This window comes from Scatophagus argus, chromosome 3 (assembly GCF_020382885.2).
Source record: "Scatophagus argus isolate fScaArg1 chromosome 3, fScaArg1.pri, whole genome shotgun sequence".
Taxonomy (NCBI): Eukaryota; Metazoa; Chordata; class Actinopteri; family Scatophagidae; genus Scatophagus; species Scatophagus argus.
In genome coordinates this window covers 3,152,319-3,174,187 of record NC_058495.1, presented here as the reverse complement: position 1 = coordinate 3,174,187, position 21,869 = coordinate 3,152,319, and the positions used below count along the sequence as shown (strand labels likewise).

Sequence of the window (21,869 nt, the reverse complement as noted above, 5' to 3'; positions counted from 1 at the left end):
GATATTAGCTGTAGTGCCTACATTGAAGAAACAAAAAATATAACTAATATTGAAAAAGTCTCAATGTCTGTGTGTTGGCTAACATGTTAACAAACAGTCACTTAACAAGACACATCTAAGTCCAGTATTCATTCCTCTTTTAGCTCTGTTTTGGTTTCCACCAACTCCAGAGTCCAGAGTGTGTTGTGTAGTGTTGAGCAGGAATGAAACTAAGTACATTGCTGAGGTACTGTACTTAAGTCAAATGTTGAGGTACATGTACTTTACTATGGTATATTTTTGCTGCTTTATTTCCAGTTCACTACATTTAGGAGGTAAACTATTGTACAGTTTACCCCAGTAGCCTAAATTTAATTGATAAATTCATTTACTAGTTACTTTGCAGACTGCAACCTTATCAACCAGGATAATAATTGATTGGCCCCTAACACAAGTATTTCCATAAATGTAAATATATTCGTAATTTACTTTTACTTTTGTACAACACACACAGAGAGAGAGAGAGAGAGAGAGAGAAATGAAAACATTAACAACAACAAAACATCCAGTTGCAGCTAATCACTGTAACATTCGGATTGGTACGGACTGTGTCAGCATGGTGTCCTTTGATTATGGAAGAAAAAGTGAAGGTGAAAATTGAGGAAAACTGCACTAAAATGTTGACAGGACTGATTTACTAGACTGAACAGACAGACAGCTCTTCTTCAAATGCCGGTTCACAGTCAACATGCTGATTTGGTGGAACTACTGCTGATAAAAGTGGACTGCCAACTGTGTCAGACTCACCGAAAAAAAACATCACAAACCTTCAAGGCTGTTCCCATGAAGGGCAGCAGTCAGCTTGGTTTATCTGGGCTCTTACTTCAACTCAGGACATCCTGCATACCTAGACACACTACATCACTAATAGTACTATACATTACTTGGCTTTCTTCCAGCTTGTCAGTGGCAAATAATAAGGGCAAAAGTGAACCCATATATTTATGCAACACAAAGTATACAACCCCCTAATTGGCTGTTTTAATTGCATAATTGCAGGATTATTTTGATTTACCTCAATCAACAGACCAATTTAGTACTCATTCTTTTCTGCTACACTACTTACATGAATAAATGTAGACAATGCTGGCTCTCTTATTTTTGGAGCCCTAGGGGAAATCTGTTGTTGATGCTCCTCTAACTGTTGGTTTGAAGACGTATCTTAAGCACCAGGGAAAGGAGTTATTCTCCCAGCTTTAAGCCATAAGGGAAAATAATTGATGACAGTCACTGTATTGTTATACCCCAATGAACTGCTGTGTATCTGGGAACTGCTGCTAGTCAAGGCGTCCCACAATGCAAAGCCTAGATGATAAACTAATACTGCTCCAGAGGACACCGTACTCACAGCATGTAGAGATAAAGCAATTATTATCCAAATATTAGGGTGACTGTGATGGCAGTACATTTTCCATTGGCTACGGACTAGACACTGCTCCTTGTGCTCAATGTAAATCTTACATTACATTACAACATTTTGGCTCCATGGACACAACTGACACCTCAAAGCAGGAAGCCTTTCTGTGTGGACTTTGCATGTCCTCACCTTGTGTTATATGATTAATTTGTGGAGGGTGTTTATATTCGAAGTACACTTGAATGACAATTAAAGGGTTTTTTCACTCAGATTTTGTCACTGTGGTATGCAAGTAGGTTTTGAGTATTACTTTACTTTACCTTTCTCAGTGAACTGAGTTCGCTAGAGCAAAGTGATGAGATGCAATTGAAAGCTCTACTCCACACCACAGATCATGGCTGCACTGTAATTACAGTCTTAGTGAGGCTGGGAGATGGGGTTGAAAGCTCTAGAAAAGGCTACAATGTGGACCTTAAATATATATATATATATATATATATTTTATCTTTTATGATTTAAGGTACACATATTTGGTTTATTTTGGTTTCATTTGTCCAGGGTTTGAAATGTCTCCAAGATGTCTGCCACCTCAAGTCCGTGAAGGTGAATAGTTTGCTCTGTGATTGGTCAGGAGTAATAGGGACACTTTTTGTTTGCACCACAGAATCAGAAGCACATCAGTATCTCAAACCCTGAGCAAGTAAAACAAAAGCCTTCCACATGGCTTGATAGTACTCCTGGAGTCGGTTGAGACAATGTGTGGAAAATGGACAGCAAAGGAAAAGAAAACTGGTAGATAGTTTAAAAAAGTAAAGAAATATAAAATTAAAATTAGAGAGGCGGTGCAGTGGTGCAGCGGTTAGCACTGTTGCCTCATAGCAAGAGGGTTCCAGGTTCGAATCCTGTTCTGGGCCCTTCTATGTGGAGTTTGCATGTTCTCCCTGTGCCTGCGTGGGTTTTCTCTGGTTACCCTGGCTTCCTCCCACAATACCAAAAACATGCACATTAGGTTAATTGGCTACTCTAAATTGCCCCTAGGTGTGAGTGTGAGAGTGTGTGGTTGTCTGTCTTTGTGTGTTGGCCCTGCGATTGACTGGCGACCAGTCCAGGGTGAACCCCGCCTCTCGCCCGTAGTCAGCTGGGATAGGCTCCAGCTCCCCTGCGACCCTGATGGATAAGCGATGTAGAAAATGGATGGATGGATGGATGGATAAGATTAGAGAACTTTTTCCTTTGTGACTTTTACTATGTGTAGTATTTAGATGCAGATTGAATTTTCTCCCTCAGCCCTTTGTCACATGCTGAGGTCATATGCCAAGGAATCAATAGAAATCTACTTAACATTAGATGAAGGCTGCTGTGTGTTGGTGTCCCCCCTTATTTGAACTGCCATTGAATCATAGACACTCACAGGTTGGGATACATTGTTGCAGTGTCTCATTGGAGTTTAACCACATCAGAATGGAATAATGCCTTTCTGCTAATTTGACGCTAATATTTCCTCATCTTTAATTTTCACTGCTAGTCTGCCTCTGCCTGCACCTCATTTAGCAACTTAGCTATTGTCAGAAGCATTTGAGCTCCAACTATACATAAACAGACATAATGGGACTAAGAGAGCTGATCAGGTCTGCAGCAGTGCACCTGAAGTGGTCTCTACATTAGGCAGACAAGAGCACACAAGTCATCCACTTTGTAAACCTATTTGTCTGGCCCAGGCCCACAGTTCAGCCTGAGTGCAACCTCCATAACTTTGTCAACATCTCTGGCTTGCACTCACCCTCCCTCTCATGCACACACATGGAGACACCTACACTACCTGCTGGCAGACTGCACATATTGCTGTTTGGTAGTCTGTTTGTATGGGAAATGATAGCATCTTCCAATAAGACTGAGGGTTCATTTTATTCCATCGTTCAGATAGCAAAATGAGGCCAGTGCAAGGCTAATATTGTACATTACCTGCTAACAATTGCGCTGTTTTCTTCTGATCTATATCAATCTTCCTTCCCCAGCAGCCTTTAACAATTGCCTTTCATATTGTTTGATTTTAGAGTTTATTATTTATGAGTTATTTTAGAAATACACAAAATAACTAAATCATTTTTTATGGGTAAGAATCTGGCATGTCTCCGTTCAGTGTATTGTTGAATATTAGACACTGAAGGACTCACATTATTGTGTGTAGAAGGTCTGTGGTCTGTATTCTTTTGAAAAAGCTCTGAAATTCAGTTATGTTGTCTGTAGTGAGGGTGTACATCTGCATGTGTTAAGGGTGTACGTTTGTTAAGGGTGTACAGCACCATATGAACAGTATAATCACCATTTGAGATGTTCCACATTTTCCAATGTATCGTACACAGACTATATACATAGCATAAATTAAATCCCCACAGGGTTTAAATATAATGTTGGTGCTGATGGCACCATGAAAACCCTATTTGTAGGCTCCTCCACCTTCGCCAAGTGCTCCATCAAGAACAATTAGCAGCTGTTTCTGTGTGGGAAATGAATGAGGGAACATGTCCTTGTACAAACTAATGGCCGATTGTAGGGTTTTACAACACTGTACTTTTCCACTTACAGGCAGTTGAAAAGCAGCGAAGCGTGTATCAAACAAGTCACATGATGATCTAAATGTCCTAATGTTCAATTAACTAAGCATTAGTGGGATTAGCATAATGTAATTGCTGAGCATAATAAAGTTATCACATTAGCGTAACATGCAGTGCTGCCCAACACTTTCAGTAACGACTGTTATTGACCAGTAGGAATCATAGCCACATGGTTGGTTAGCTTACAGTGCCTTTAATAGGCTAAAACACCTACGTTTTCCATATGGAAATAAATCACATAGCTTATTGAAGCACAAATGCAAAAGACAAGATGGTTGTGAGAAGTAATAAAGGCCTCCTCAACATTAATGGAATAATAGGCCTGCTTTATCATCACCATGCTTGGCCTCTGAACAGGACCTCTCAGTCTTAATAGCCAAAATATCTTGTAAAGCTGTCTGCAGTAAGGAAAGGTGTGAAAGACAGAAAGACAGATAGAAAATAAGATAACTAATACATGGATGGATGGATGAATATAATATTTAATATATTTAGGCAGTGCTGAGTTGCTTTCCTATTTAGTGATTGTTAATATTTGTGAATTATGGTTTTCAGTATATACAGGTTTGAATTTATTTAAAACAAGAAAAATCAGCGGATTACATATTCACACACATGGAGCATTTCATGTTTGTAGTAATGCAGTGCTGTGTGTGTAGTCTTGCTTCATTGTTGTCCTAACATATGGGTGTCCGGAGCTGCTGCAGAGAGCTGACCCCTGCCACCCTCACAATTGTGCTTGTCTCCTTTGGCCATGATGCATTGCCCAGTATGTTATAAAGGTTAATTCCATTACCCTGTTTGGTTACACAGCTACAGCTATAATTGACAGAAAAGTGGAAAATGAAAACTTGGCTCAAGACAACCTGCTACATACAATGGCCAGTGGAAGCCTTTGCTCTTTACCCAAGGGGGTTTGCACAGAAGAGAGCAATAGAACTTCAACAGAAATGAAATATGAGGGAAATCACATTTATTGGCTTTTCACACTTTTTCAAACTAAACTGTATTCTCCAAGCCCAAGCATTAACCACACAAGGAACTGAGATGGCTGTTGAAACTTAAACAGACACTTTCAGTTCTTGCACCTTAGACCTTATAAATATCTTTGAAATTGTGCGTTAAAACTTGTAATGGGAATTGTAATCTGTTTTAAAAAAAAATGTCAAGGCTCTAAGGTTTCTTATAACAAGCGTATTGTAAGATGATTAAATTTGGTTGCAGTAGGTTTTTTGGGGTCATGTAATGAAAAGCACTTATTGTCAGGCTCATATCATTTAATTGGCTTGACTGTAGCCCCCCCTGCCAGTTCATTACAACATGCTTGGATTGCGATTGCCCACACTGCTTTCGAACAATCCAGCCATTGCTTTTGTAGCTAGGCTGCTAGGAATTCTTCGCATTGGCTTAGAGCGTGTGATTCTGCCTGCTTGGCCCAAAATCAAGTCCAGGCAATACTTGAGTTTGGTTTTTGGTTTTAGTTCTGTTTTATCGTAGCCTGAAATTGACAGAAAATAGACTTTAGATAATTTTTACCCAGAAGAAGTGTGCTTTCAGATGGAAGGTTCAGGCGATGTAGACAAGTGCTTGAACAAGTGTGATGCATAATTCCCTTCAGCCTCATTCATCTGTGATTATTAAAGCTTTGTACTTGATTGAAAACTCTGTGGGTCCACAAAATGTTAATTATACTAATCCTTACTATGATTGGAGTGACAGCTGCTGGAACCCAGTTGATTGTCAGCAAGGCGTATTAGCCATAATGTACTGGTACTGCAGTTTTTCTACAAACACTTCATTAATCAGGTTTTGTTTTTGGTTTATTAGGACTGGATGCACTCAGTTGTGAGTTAAAGTAAAAAAATAGAAATGAAAGTGTTTTTTTTTTTTCATTTGCAATTTGGATTATGACGCCTGTTTCCAATAATGCTGCTTTTCTCACCAAGCTAAGTATTGAGATCTGTGAATACACTGACATTGCTAAAATATGTCCAGTGGAGCAACAAACAAGTTGGACAATCATGCTTGTACATGTCTACATACAGCTAACATCTAGCATGAGTATTCTGTTGCTGTTCAGTCACATTATACAATTCAAATACACAGTCCCAGTTTTACAACTTATATTGTCAGCCAACATATGCTACACTTTGTGACTATGCCACATTAAGTAACCGTACCACTCTGTTTCATTTGCTCCCATCAGAAAGCATCTGCTTTGGCAACATGACTTGATCCCGCATGCTCCCTTCAATTAGACATTGTGGGCGTTGTGTGTCATATCTGGTGCTTTCATGCTCTTTTGTAGTTGCTCTTTTTCATGTTCCCTTTCCAAGTTTAAACAAAAAGGGTCATGCGATGAGGATCCATCCATTAGGAAGAGGGATACATCAGGAATGTTCCTGTTGACAACACACTGTTCATTTTTTTTGCTTAGGAGAAGTGGGCCCAGTGGGTGTGTTTCCTGATGAGTCATGTAACATTACAGCCCGTAGATGTTTTGGGCTGAGTTGTTTTTGCAATAATTGATGCTTTGTTTTTTCTGTTTTTGACAACTGGGTGATTGTATCATATTTAAATTAATAATGTAATACTTATTTGCAGGCTTTGAAAATGGCTCAACATTCTAACCAGTAAATTATAAATGATGCTGTCCCATTTTGCAAGATGCATAATCCCTAAATGTGAAGCAACTTATTATAATAATGATAATTTTATATATTAGTCATTACTATTATCAATAATAATGATAATATATACTATTATAGCAGAGTGGGAGAGTAAATCTGGGTGAGCCAGTCCCTACTTACATGGATAAATTCATAATTATACGACAACTCTCTAGAGACGACAGCATTCACTATGTGCGGTAACTAAGTTATGCACTGTGGATCTCCACCCACTCACAGCATAATGCATCTGGAGCTGCTGCCATCTTTGCCCAGCACTGATAACCCTGGCTCAGCACTTTAGTCCTAATGTGGTCTGTTTGGTAACTGGAGGCAAATTCTAGGGAAAGCTCTGCTATCTCGCATCTTCAGATGATATCATTAACTGGGCTTTATCAGGCCAGTGAGCTTAATCTCTGCAACTGCGCTTGTGACTATCTCATCTTTGCAAGTTGTCAGTTAGATTAAAGGGGAGTCTCATGTTCCTCTTCCCTTCCGTTGCTGCTGATAGGTCCAAAGGCTTCCAGTCAGAGCCCCTCCTGCTGCAGTCTCGTTGTTTACGATCTACCATTGATTTTGCTTTTGACAAAGGACAGGTTAATCTTTTTGTTGGTCTCACACTGACAGCTTATGATTTCCTCTGGGCATGTCATCCTGTTTTCAATCAGTTCTTGCTTACCTTGCTCCTTTTGATGCCCCGCCTCATTCCCCCGAAGCACTTCCCTTACTGTGCTTGCTCTGCGTGTCATCTGAAAACAGTAGTGAAGTAGTAGTGAACAGTTCAGAAGTGTCTCATCAAAGCAGCTTTGTACAGACGGGGTACCATTATGCCATTAGTAAAGGATTTGTTTCACTTCAGTAGCTTTGTCTTGAAAAACACAGCATGGACGAAGGTGTCAAAGCGTTTCACCCACCTCTGTGGAGTGGAATTCAATATAGCTGATAGATCACTCTCATTAGTCGAGTATTGAGTACCAAGGGCCAAAAAGCTGACACTTTTCTTCTGAAAGGAGAGTGAGGAAAGACAAGAGCCCCATTACTGTAGCTGGGTATAGTGGGTTATGACAACCTGGCCGTAATGATGGTGTCTGTCAACCTGTTAAGGCTTGCTGGTTACATCGGTGGCTAAACTGAGGAGAGTCCCTTTCATTTTGTTGAGCGAGGCTGACGTACATCACAGATAGTTTGCCCTCCATGAATTTCAGAAGTACCCATTCAAGGATGGAATTTCCCACCTTCATTTTTCCAGTGAATTGGAAGGATCTGTCTAGTTATGTGACCGCTGGGCTCTGACATGACATTCTTTAGACGCTGCAGTAAGCCACAGTCATTCAGGCATCTGTCATTACAAACACGCCTGGATGCACATCTGCCCAAGGTTAAAGAACCAAACAGGTCATTTTATTTCATTCAGCATGTAATTTCCTGTGTTCCCACAAAATCAGCTCCACTGAGGGAAAAACGCAGAAAAAGGCATCCGTCAACTCTTTTTGGTTTTCATATCAATCCACTCAGCTAGATTAGGAATAGAGGAAAATGTGGTGCTGAGGGAAACAGGTTCCTCGTATTGTTTTGGTTTGATTGGTTAAAAGTGCTCTCAGGTATCACAAGCATGCTGAAGTAAACCTTGTGTGTTATTTAGACTGCTTTTAGATGAGGGTTAAGCAGTATTATAAAATACGTGTGTAGGAACTTGCGGGTTGAATTTTTGATGGTCTGGCTCAGATGTTCTGCTTTTCTCTTCGCCAACCACTGGGATTCAACTGTCCTAGACCTGCTGGTCTGGAAAAGCAAAGACGGCAGTTTCACTAGTTTAATTGGCAGCTTAGCTTTGCACTGAACTGCCTTCATTTATGTATGAAGAGAGAGTTATTTAGCCAAATGTAATTTCATGCCGTCGATGCAGTTTCACGTCTCATTTTGACCTGCACAGAAGTGCAGCATCATTATTTTCACTTTCCGATGCAACTGGACTTAGATACCTATCATCAGGGTCAGCCACAAAACAGATGCAAACCTTTTCTAAGTATGTCACTATCCTATTTTTAGTACCCTACCTCTCCTGATTGATGTTTTTGTCATTTACAGATCTGAAAGCGAAAGTTCACGAGGTGTCAGGTATGTGCTGACCAAATTTGTTCAAACATTCTCATTCTTCTGCTTGTAAATGTTTTTTCAAGGAGCATACTTTCTTTTCACCTCTGCTCTCATTCATGTCATCTAAAGAAAATCTCATTGGCTTTCTCTAAACCCTTCTGGACTTTATCTGCATTGCAGCCTCACCTGTGACTATCTAGATGAGGTAATTGTTTTCCTCCAGGAGTAGTGAGATCTTACAGTGCAGTGTCTCATCTCTGATTCTCATTTTTGGTGGCCAAATTCTTCTGTCAGAATGGTCCATCAGGGAGTCGTGTCATATTTTGTTTTGTAGTCACATTGCACACAGTCATGGGTACATGCTCTGACTTTCCATACAGCCCTGTCTGTATGGAAAGTCATTTTTCCATAATAATAAAAAATAAATAAATAAATAATAATCCTGCCATCAAATTCAAAATAAGCATACATTTACAAAAATGAATGAATGAAGTTTTGTAGTCAGTATTTTTCAGAAGGGATGCGCAGAATATCGCTTTCTACTATATGTTTTACACAGAATCCTGGTCTTGATAAAACAGGTAAAACAAAGCAGAATAAAATATAATAGACTGACATGTGTAACATAAAAAGGAGAAACCAGGTGTATTGACAAGGAAGTTTTTTTCTACCTTTTCCCTCTGAGTTTCAATCAGAATGAATGTAGCCTACAGAATGACAGAGAGCTGCCCATCCTGTGAGTAGAGAGTACAGGTGCGCCAATTCACAACAAAAGTTATCTCATGACACTTTCCAATTAGAGCAGGTCTAGACCACCTTTAATTAAATTGTAATACAGAGAACCCAACATTCCCCCTTGAGCAAGCACTTGGCGACAGTGGTGAGGAAAAACAGCCTTTTAAAAGGCAGAAACCTCAGAGCAGACCCCGACTCAAGATGGACGGCCATCTGCCTTTACCGGTTGGCTTGAGAGAGAGGGAGAGAGAGAGAGAGAGAGAGAGAGAGAGAGAGGGAGAGAGAGAGAGAGAGAGAGAGTCCTCACCGGGGAGGGGGAGAGGGGGGGTGAGAGAAGAAGCACACAAACAGAGATGTGCAGCAACAGCAATAATACCAGAAGTATTGGAATTGTAGATAATGATAATGATGAAGTATACAGAAGGTACTATGGTGATTTTGATAACAATAGTAGTGACAATAATAATGGTAGTAGCTGCACATAGTAGTAATCGAATTAAAATAGATTATGACTAAACAGTAGTAATCGCAGTAAGTTTCAAGCAGGACGGCAGCAGGAGGTCCAACCACGATCCATGGGAACCATGGGAACCACTCTGATGATGATGAGGTGATGATGAAGTCCTGAATAAACCTCTTCTTCAGGGCATATAAAATGCAATGAGTACAGGTGCAAAACTCTGCAAATGGTCGTCTGATTAGGTCACATGACATGTAAAATCAAAGACCACATACACATACATGCAATGTGCTTGACAGAACACTTCAGAGTACTACATTTGACTTTATGAATGTGGGTAAATGCATCTGTGACCACTTCTGGAGGTAGTTTGCATCATTGACTCTTTAATGCATCTTGGGCCTGATGTGTCATCCAGGTGTTCATGCTAGAAGGGAAGAAAATCTTCATAATGGATATGAATGCTGAGATCCCGATCTCCAAATCCATTTCAGTCTGCAAAACCATCCATTTTTAGATTTTACGAAGGGTCTCAGAAACCCTGTATTAGCAGACTTACAGGTGTGTTGGCTCGGAGTGCTTCTGACCACCTCATGTAGCAGGGACACTGCAAGGTGTCCTGAGACAAAGTGAGATGTCGCAGAACAGATGAATTGAAGGTGTGTCCCTGGGAGACGCTAGAGTTTGTCACAGTGGACACCTTGTTCTATTAAAGTCAGTCACTGAGCTGCACAACACTTTTATCAGAGTGATAGATGCCTTAGCTGGACAGGGCTGTGGCAGTGTGTGGCTGCCGGTCTCGTAGAAGATAGAGGTGGGCTCAGTGTGAGAAATGAAGATACCTCCCAGATGGTACTATTACCGCTAGTATGGCAGTTATTCAGTTTGATTGATTTTTTTAAAGTCATCTTTAATTTAATGTATTTTTTTGTATCATGTTTTAAAATGCGTTTATCCTGGGCTCAATGGGATTTTATTTATATTGTGGTCTGTAATTGTGCTCATACAGTAGCTACCAAAACCCAAACATGTGAAAGAGAATAGCATATCCTCATATTTGAAAAGCTGGGGATGATTTGTACCATTTTAATCAAGTCTTCCACACTTTTGATATTTTAATTAACCTGAATTTTTTAAAAAAAATATTGCTTGCCCTCCAATAGAAAAATGAAGTTGAAGGATGGATCCATTATTTTTGGAAGTTTTTATTGATCCAAGTACGCATGTTTTAGTGTCAAAATGTCTTGTCCACACACAATGTGCTTTGGCTCAATTGAAACAAAATGTGACGATGCAGCACCTTCCCACACTATTGTTCTTGTGCTTTGGAACATAACAACAGTAAAACAATCAGAAAATAACATTTAATTTCTGGGATCCACTGCTTTGTTCATGCTAACGTCACTCCCTCTCTCCATTCACATGGAGCTCACTCAAACTCTGCTGCTGTTCATCTCTCTCTCTCTCTCTCTCTCTCTGTCTCCCTTTATTGAGCCGGAAAGTAGCTTTGAAACATGTTTTTACGAACGGCAACTGACAAATCCTAAAGTGGAGGTTTGATAATAATGAAATTATCTAAGCTCAATTCTTCCAAGCTAACATGTGAGCCTCCTCTCCATGTTTACACTGTCAGTGAACTTGTGTGTGTGTGTGTGTGTGTGTGGGTTGAGGGAGAGGAGGGAATGTCACTGCTTTTTGCTAATGGTGGAGTTGGAGTTTACGTTTCAAAACAGTTAACAGTGTACTGGTTTATCTATTATACTGACTTGATGAAGAACGCAGTGGCCGTCCATGTCTTTGTGATATTAGATCAACCCAGCAAGACTTCAGGCCTTGTTCAGAGAGCTTAATTGTGTGAAGATGTGGATGAAACCACAGTGACAGAAGATTTCATCAGCCTATGAAATGGGAAAGAGTTGCAGGATTGACAGAGTAAAGCCTTTCTATTTATCAGGTCAAGGATAAACTCTCATGAGCTTGTGCTTTGGATGGATATTGAAGCTGTGATCCTTCAGTGCAATAACAGAAAGAACTTCACAGTGCTGGACAAATGGAATTACCTCAGCTCTAAACAGTAGCCCCATTTTCATAGCCAACAGTGTTGGATATTGAGGAGGGCATCTGGTAGCTTATGTTAATCACCCCCAGCTCCAGAGAGGTGTTAGTTTCACTGTTCCACTCCCCTGTGTGAGACACCCAAACTCAAATGTGTCAGCAATGTCTTTCCGTTTTTATTGTAGTGGTTTGGATGGTTTTGATGAGACTGCAGAACAGCATACTGATGACTCCCGAGTGGAGGTTCAAATTTTGTGTCGCATTAGTCTCAGTTTTGTCCAGTGGCCACACAAGTTAGCAAATCATTAAATTTAGCAACTGCTCTGGCAGTTTCACAAGATTTATGCACGGAGGTAATGCACACAAGGTGTACAAATGTAAAAGCTGTGTCCACATATTTGATGGAGAAGGTTCTGCTCTGTTAGGGAGAATCTGAGTGCTGCGATTTTGCTGAAAGAAATGATCCCACTTTAATAAACATATCTACAACAGTATTATTAAATTTACAAAAATATAAATGCAACATTTGTGTTTTTCTCCTGTTTTTCACAAGTTGAGGTATAATATATTTGAATATAAATATAGAAATATTTTAAAACCACAGTGCAGTGTTTTGTTGTTTGTTAAGAAACTTATAGGGCATGACAAAAGTAATGAGAATTTGTAAACTCATGGATTGATTAGTCAATATGGAATTTTAATTATACCTGTAGTCATATAAGCTCACCAACGTAGCTACTGCTGGGTTTTTTCAATGGTTCACTATACAATATTTGGTTTGATTACCAACTGCACTACCAGTGTTTCATTACTGTTTCCAACACTGTTATTGCTAGAATTTTCCTTTCCATGCAAAGTCTCTGGTCTGTATAGCAGGTTTTTGCTGTGACATTACTCAAAAAGACAAACTGTTTTACAACATTTCTGTAATGCACTGAATGGAAATGAGGCTGGTCCTTATTCTTTCATTTTGCTTTGACATTTTGCTGTTGCTCCCTTCCTCATTGCTTTCACATAAGGCACTCCAAAACTCCTGCTGCCTCTTCATGACAATTTAATGAATGCCCCAAGAAAAAAAAAAAAAGAAAAACTCTAATTTTGTTTGTTGCCTTTGTTGGGAAGGTAAAATGGCAACACTCACTAATAATGCATGTGAATGTGACCTGCAGTCAAATGGTTCAGTATTCTAAAACCTTTAATGTTTTTATACGCTGAGGTTTAGGAATGAATTCATATTCACACTTATCTCTAAGTTTTCAGTGACAACAATAATATATTATGCTATTTTATATATATATTATAACAACTTGCTGTTCTTTAATTACTTTGCCACGCTGTCAAGATGGATCTTTGTTCTTTGATTGCAACAGACATTAACATCCATGTAATGGAAGCTATTAGACAATCAGTGTAATAGAGTTTATTTCTTGTGTTTGTGCTATTCAGCTCTACAGAGCCTTTACACTATAGCCTTTTTTAGCTCACTGTTGTGGTTTCATAGGCCACAAACTTCATTTTTAGCAACTTGTTTCTAGCCTCAGCAAGACACTTTTGTCAGCAAACAAAGTCTGATAAAAACACTGCATGTTGCCCAGCATCAAAGAAATGACAAAGTTAGAATCTAGCAGGGGCACAAAGTCAAACATTTAGCGGTTAAAGAGCCGGATATTTCCAGGTGGGGTTGATGGAGCCCAAAACAAAGGTAAAATGAGAGTAAATGCTGGACTTGCATTCATTGGTTCTCTAGAAGCACGTCAGGCGTATGCTAATGTTCCTGTGTACACACGATGATAGCATGTCTGATGTGTTTCAAGATTGTTGGGCTGCCCCAAGTGCTAAAACTCTATTGTTTCACCTTTAAAGCCACCAAATTCTGCATCACCAAACTGCAACCATTTAAATTTTTGCCATAGAATAGAATAGACTGAATTTGTACTCATCAGCCTCCTACAATAAAACCTACTATAATAAAATGTCAAATGTCAACGTAAAAAAAGACCTATGTAAGGTTTTAGGAGCTGAACATATTTTATGTCAGAGAATAGGACCTGCTTTACTCCCGCCTTACTCATGGGGACATAATGCAAGTCCCCACAATGTAAATCATTAAACACTTTGATGAAGACTTCCTTTAAGGTTAGATTGAAGTTAGGGTTAGGTTAAGATAAGGGTTAGTGATGTTTATTCTTATGGTGAGGTGGAGGTTAAGCCTCCAGGAAATGAATGTAAGTATATATAATGTCCCCAGAAGTGATGGAAACACGACTAAGTGTGTGTGTGTGTGTGTCCAGGCAAGTCAGTGAGCAGGTGAACAGGGCTGTCAGTAGCTTTACCCTTAACCTCCCCCTCCTCATCTGGCCTCCTGCTGTCTCCTCGTCCTGTGGGTGAGAGCTGAACCAGGCATGTTGGCTGCTTTAACACATCAGCCCCCACAGCGGGTTAATGTGTTGCAGCAGACAACCTCCAGTTTTAAACCGTCCCAGCAGTAGTGTTGCACCAGTGGGAGACATACAGAGTTTTGTATGCTGACATAGCGTTCTGTGAGAGGGAGCTTGCCAAGGTTAACTGGGCTGTAGTGGCCAATGGCTATTTGCCTTTACATGGTATGCACCAAGCCACCTGGGTTAAAAAAAATTCCCAGGGCTAACAGAGGATAAGATGGAATCAGCTCTGCACTGTTTCAGTGGTAATGAGGGTGGTATGCCAAGAACAATACATGTTTGAGACTTCTTACTTGTGCACTATGGGTTGTCACTATAAAGGCAGCAGCTTTATTAGATTTCTGAGTCGCATACATTTGAATAGTAATAAGGAAAAATTGATTTTTGTGAAGCTACCATAATTCCTGAAAGCTTTAGGACAGAGTTAATTTCCACCTTCTTGTGATGCACGAAGACAAATACAGTGTGTAAATGTTTGTTGTTTAGTTCAGTAATTAGCATGATGAAGGACTTATGGAAGAGTGTTTAGTAGCTTTGTGTAACTCTGTTTCATAAACACATCAACACAAACACAAAAAAATAACATAATTAACTGAACAAGCAAACATTTATAATGAACATATCTACAAACTGTGGCAAAATATTCATTATCAGTTTGTTTCATCACATTTCCAGGATCATCTGCTCTTGTCATGTAAAGCATGATTAACATTTTTAAGGTTATATTCTGATTATGTAGGCAACTCAAAGCACATGGTTCTGGTCAAGGAAATTATGTGAGATTGCATTCTTGATTAGTGACTGAGAAAGGGTGTGTTGATTCTTTCAGTATTCGACCAAAGCCACAATCTCTCCCAAATCACAACTAATTGCTTTAGAAACCTAAACAAACCCTGGTTTCACATCTCTCATCTGTGATTGGTCAGACATTGTCGCAGAAAAATTGATTTGTGACTTGATGTACTTTGTACAGACCTGGTGGGCCAGGGCAAAAAAAATCTTTTTCTATCCATTGTGAGTATATTTAATGTAATGTAATGGCAGTAAAGACGTGTTTCAGTGATTGGTTAGTGTAGCTAGCTTGTATTATACAGCTATCAGATGGGTAGTGCTATTTGTTTAAGTACTGGAGTGCACCTATAACATACATCCATGTGCGCACATGTCAGGGTTTGACAGTTATGTAACCACCGTCCCTGTGGTTTCAAGTTTACATACATAAATTATCTGTAAGTGAGCAAATGATCGATTGTTAGACTGACTTCATGAATAGATTTATATGTTTATTTCTCAGGGGTTCCAAGTCTAACGCGTAGACCATGAGACTTACATAATTAATAATTATATACGCTCTCACACATTCAACAAGCAAACAAATTTCTAAGTGATAATACACTGACACTGAGTCTTCTGCCAGCAGTGCCTCTCCCCGCCTGCACCGCAGCACAGTGTTTAACAGTGTGTCTCTGTAATCTGAAGAGTGAATGATGAAGAAAGGATGTTTTGCCGCCTTGTCGTCTTCTCTAGTTAACGCTAGCTAACAGCTTACAAAGGTTACCAGTCGCTACTGACAACTTTTAAGGTGGACTGTTCTCAGTGTTACTCAATGCAATGAGTTGACACTGTAAATTAATCAACACATGTTAAATGTCAAGATGACAACTTTGATTATTTTTTAACAGTATAGTAATTTGTAGTGTGTATGTGTATTGTTTCCTCACTTGGAGAAAATAGTGACGGAGTATCGTTCCAATGTGCTCCGACGGCACTATGTACAGTAGACACAAAGGCCAGCCCTCCCAGGGTTTATTAGTGTTAGTAATTTGTCATCATATTTTATCAGAGAGGATGACTTTGCATGAGACCTCACCAAAGCAAGGCATCTTGTAGTTACTCATTTGAGATCATTGCCCTTTAGCTATCATGGACATGCAAGAGTTCACGAAACAAAACGCTTGCCAAGCACGCAGCTTGGCAGAGAAGGTAGACTCAGCAGTTGAGGCTTTGCCGCACACTGTTTTGTTCAGCATTCCCCTCCAGTATTTTAGCCTATTCTTCAGGAACTGTATAGCCAGACGGGTCCACGTTCCTGATTATGCTTATGTGTTACAAGGCCTGTTTGTTTTTCCGTTCCTTGATCTGCTCCTCGGGGATAAGGAGATATAGGCCATGAACGCACTCAGAAGTGGTTTATTCAGCCTATCAGCACAAAGCCTGTGGTGGTGGTGGTGGTAATGCACGCTGCAGCGAAGTGGCCCAGTTGTACACAAACATTTCACTGTAACGCAGATCCCAGCACTCTGCACTCAAAGGCGCGATAAACTGCCATAATTAATTGTGAAGTAGCCTCCATTTTTTTTAGGCATGCCTCATTACATGGTATGAGCTGGGCAGCGGGCACCATCGGTAATTAAATCTTTGTATTTACTACGGCCTACATTGTAGACTTCATTGATGTGATGAGATGGTGATGAGAGAAATGAGATGGAGTGAATGATAGAGGGAGGGGAACTACAGCAAAGCTGATTTCCAAAGGCGTCACACTGAAGCCACAAAGGTTAATTGGATTCTGTCAACATGATATTGTCGGGCAATTTTTAATTCTCTCAGATCACCACTTGTGTGCCATTGTTTAATGTTCTCCTTTGGAGAAAATAATTGTTTGATCGTGTCATAATCTGTCCGCAACAACTTTATGAACCTCAGGTCATAATCAGAACTTGACAGTATAGAGAGCAAGGGCCTGTTATACATTTCCTAGAATAGCAGAAGAAACTAACAAATTTATAGATTCATGTGGAAAAGATTAGCTTAGGATATCCAGCATGAGACAGTTATGTCCCTCTCTTTGTTGAGTAATACCATGAACAAGTGTGCCTACAGAGTTTAGGACACGATGCAGCCTATCCAGCGAAAAGAGGAAGATTTGGATTTCCGCATTACATAAAGCAAAAGCGCTTAAACCTGCTTTTTGAGAAGCACAGTACACGGCAGACTGTGTTACATAACTGACAGCAGTACACACTACTCATCCATCAGGAGGAAGTAAAGAGGTGGGGGGTGTTTTGTCCCTGGGATTTGTGTCAACATAAAAAAGTTCCCACCCTCACTAGCTTAGCGTTGTAGTGGGGCTCAGACACTCCCTGTGTTTGTGTTTATCTCTTCCTCATCTGGAAGCTGCTTTTGATTTGCACTGAGCCCTGATGGATGGTGCTGGAGTGCAGCAGTGCAGGACAGTGTTTCCAGATGAATTGACCTTGGTGTTCTGTGCTGATTAAGAGAGGGAGTGTATGCTATTGACTCCTCACCAATGCCATCACCCCTGAAACCTGACCCCCCTCCCTCAGGAAACCAAATGCAGATGATTATTTTTGTGCACAGTCAGTGTGGCTGCACTGATACGTGACCCTGAAAGGGAACTACCCACCGACACAAACTGTGCTCACTGCTAGGGAGCTTGCAGTGTAACAGGGAATGTATCGTTTTAAACATGTCTCTGGTGTAGCTGTAATGTATAAGACAAGCGGAAAATACTACACTAACATATTCCTGAGGCATCACATTGTATTACATTACAAAGTATTGATCCATGACATTTAAGTAAATGTCCATTGTTATTTGGTCTAACTGATTTGAGAAAACGGTGATTCAACAACCACAAAGAAAAGGGCATGACTTATACACCCTCAAACTGACAGAAAATCCAAAGATGCCACTGTTTGATTGACAGGTGGCCATGTGAAGAGCAGTGCAGGAACACCAGAGTAATGTGTGATTAGCACAGAATGCAGAAAAAACTATTTCATATGACAAGGATCTTGATAAGATTTTAAAGAACCCCAAAATTTTCAGTATTACACATGCATCATTATATAAATGAAGAAACAATTTGGTTATTTACAGCAGCAGCGACAGATGATTGATGGCTAAATATGGTAGCAGCTGTTGAGCTTTTATAGCCGGGGGAATTAGCTGAAACATGAATGGTGAATGTTTAGAGTGTCATTATCATGAAAACAAAACATTATGGACTAAAATGTGACATTATGAAATAAAAGTGTTATTGGAAGAATGCCATTTTGAAATAAAAGCTAGAAAAAATCAAACATGAAACTCTCTTATCTCTTCTAAATTGGAATAAAGGACATGTTTGTGTGTCAGTTGTGGTGACAAACCAACAGATAGCTCTGTACACTGCCTTCTTATCGAATGGCAGCCACGCAAAGTTAGTGACAAGTTGGTGAAGTTCAACTTCATGTTTTTGAAGCTAAAGAGGAGGATGTTTTTCTCAGGGGTTGGTGGAGACCCTTAACAGAGCTGAAAGAGAGTGAATATTAGAGTTAGTGTTCATGAGGGTGACAGAAACACAACAAATGCCAGTGCTCTTTGCCTGCTAGATGTGTAACCTGGATATCAAACCAACAAAATTCTATCTATCTATTCTATCTATTGCATCAGGACTTTCTCTTTCTCTGCTCGGGTTATTTAGAGGGTTCATCGTCCAAATGGCCGTAAGTAACCAATAGTTACAAGTAATTAAAAATAAGTTTATTAGTTACTGAGTAGCTTTTTCATGTAGTTTAATTTCCTTCAGGGCATGGTAAAGTCAGCTTTTAAACCAAATTGTGTCAAAGTAGAAATTACAAAACATAGGCTAAAGTTGTGCGGTGTGGAGGTATTACATTTAAAAGGACTTAAGTGGAAAAAACATGTTCAAGTCAAGTCTTTTGGCTTTTTGGCAAGAAAATGTGTCCAGCAGTGAACTAACTCAAAATATTATTTGGGAGAGGGTAGGACACTGATTGCCACTCTCATGATGATATTAACCAGGTTACTGTTACAAATAGTTACCAAAAGTTCTGTTTGTGCAGTTAATTTTGTTCATTTTAATTAGTACACTTAGTTCTAGTTGAATACCTTTTATGTCAAGTATTTAATGGTTTGTATGCTCAACAACACTAAAATGTGGAAAAAACTCACTGCTATTTTGAGATCTGTAGCAGTGGGAATTTCCTAAAACCACAGGAGACATTGCCTGTCTTTACTGAGTGTGACTCTATTTGTGTTTTGCAATGTAAGTACCATTATTAAGCTCAATTAGTCCTTGAAACCACTTTGCCAGCCTTCTGACAGTGTTGAAGTTTTGGAAGCCAGAGTGTTTAGAGATTGGCATTATGAAAGCAGAGAACCTGCACTCCAGTGATAACAGGAAGCTTATATGGCAGGCAGTAGGAAATCTCCATCCAGCACTTAACCTCCATGGATGAGAGATTATTACTGTCAGCTCTGGGTTGCAAAAGAGCACAACCTATTTGTCCTTGGGGCACGTTTATCCATATGGCATGCTGCTGTTAGTTTTCCATTTTGCACTGGGTTTTCCAATCACAAGCCGCATCACAATACAGTTAATTCAAGGGCATTTACATTTTCGAGGGTAACTTGGTTGTTGCATTTGTTTTAAAAGTGGAGATGACATAGCTATACATTTAAATATTTATTATTCACTAGCCAACATTTTGATGTTGAGAAATACATAGTTTATATCTATAGTTACCGTAATGATATATAAGATCTGAAGAAAAGGCTTGTTATATTTCTTAGTGCAGCTCGTTCTCACCATACGACCAAACATGTTGTCTGTGCAGATAGATTAGGATGTGGTAGAGGTCAGATGACATATTATGCCTATAAAGAGCTACAAAGTCAACATAGGGAGGAGGACGTGTGTGGATGTGGGTGGGTCAAACACAGGATTTAACCCAGAAGACCACTGTTATCCTGCATGATACCAAAAGTCTACAGTGATTTATTTTCACTTATGTGACAAACATACTGTCGCTTAAGTTATGTAACATATTTATTTTAACCCGAACCATCTTTTCCTAAATGTTTTCCAACATTAACCACAAGATAATATGCCCATCCCTGGTCCTCTCCAATGGTCATTTGTGTTGTTTGGCAGTTCCTGGTTAATGACCTATTCCGTCCGTTAGGTCTGAGGACATGTTGTGAAAATGATCATACCAAAAACACATACAGTGTGCTCTTCCTGTCTTGGTCTGTTCCAGAGTTTTTCAGTTTGTGTTTCTCTTGGCCCCTGATTACTGCAGTGGTATAAAAATGGTTCACATTTGAATGTACTACAATAATCTAAACCCACTGCAACAGCAACCCTACTCATTTTACTGGATAATATATGTATATGTATATGAAAAAGTGCTTACAAATTTGGCTACAAATGGTTCTGTTCCTTGGATTAGCAATAAGAAACCTAAAGAGTAATACTGACCTTATCCTTTGACCATCATGTCAATTACTGTAGAAAAAAAGAGATGTCTTGGTGACTGATACCTTTACTTTTGGATGTAAGTATTTATTTTGAAAGAAGAAATACGAGAGGTGTGTTTTCTTATAACTTTTCTTATAACTTATAATACTTTAGCTATTGAAGCTATTGGAGCTAAATATGGCTATGACCACTTACTGGAGTGTTTAATCCTGCTATTAACTTCATTCAAAAGAATGACAACTGCATTTGAAAACCAGAACTTTTCAGGTAGTCAGTATTGAACTGCTGTGTAGATGCAGATGATCCACAGTGTGCACGGCAACCACTTCATATTGGTTGTGTCCTGTCACTCATCAGTGGAAAGTGGTCAAGAGTAGGGCTGTCACAAATATCAGATTTTAACTACACGATTACTGATGTGAAACAAATTCATGTTAACAATATCATCATGATATCAGTCCAATTTACACAATATCATTATGTGTATAAGAGAGTAAGTTAACATATCAGAATTTCACTTATTCATTTAAAAATGATGCTGATTACTACTTAAAAGCAGTACAAGTTGGACCAGATCTTTCCTAGAAGATTGAAACAGGCAAAAAATTTATCCTCTTTTTAATCTAAAAAAGATTGTGTGCTTGTACAAGAAACATTATCCTGCTCCTGGCCTGTGCTCTCCTCCTAAATCACAAAAAGTTAGAATAGGTTGAATCTCTCAGTGGGTTGGCCAAAGTGCCAGCGCTTGTTGGCAAGAGGGTCTGATCATCTTAAACCCAAAGTATTCCTTTCTAAAGTCATCATCCCATCGAGGCTGAAACAATATTGCTATAACACACACACACACATGTACACACACATACTCCTCTCTTGTTCTTTTTCCAGGTCAGTCACAGTGCTCTCTTGTTTTATATCAGCCTTTGCTATACCCTTGATGATCCCTTGTCTGTCCACCTTGAAGGCTTATGAGCCCTTCAAGACCAAGTCAAACGCTCGTTAATTCCCAGATGACAAGCCGTAAATTCCCACACAGATGTGATGCATCTGAGTTTTAGTTTTTAGTATCACTACTTCTTGCAAAAATCTTCTGATGAGAGTAGAAAATGTTCCAG

The 21,869-nt window shown here is 39.5% G+C and overlaps 1 protein-coding gene across 3 annotated transcripts in view; it reads left to right on the top strand.

The window, feature by feature from the left end:
- The window catches only part of iqsec1b (IQ motif and Sec7 domain ArfGEF 1b), a 171,515-nt gene that overhangs the window by 26,957 nt on the left and 122,689 nt on the right, over positions 1-21,869 (top strand). For 2 of the 3 annotated variants that reach the window (XM_046381601.1, XM_046381630.1), the window contains exon 2: positions 8,769-8,798. The exons of the other annotated variant lie outside the window; for it this stretch is intronic. In XM_046381601.1, coding sequence (XP_046237557.1) covers positions 8,769-8,798 — 30 coding nt within the window. The remainder of the gene's footprint in view (positions 1-8,768; positions 8,799-21,869) is intronic. 3 annotated transcript variants of the gene reach the window in all.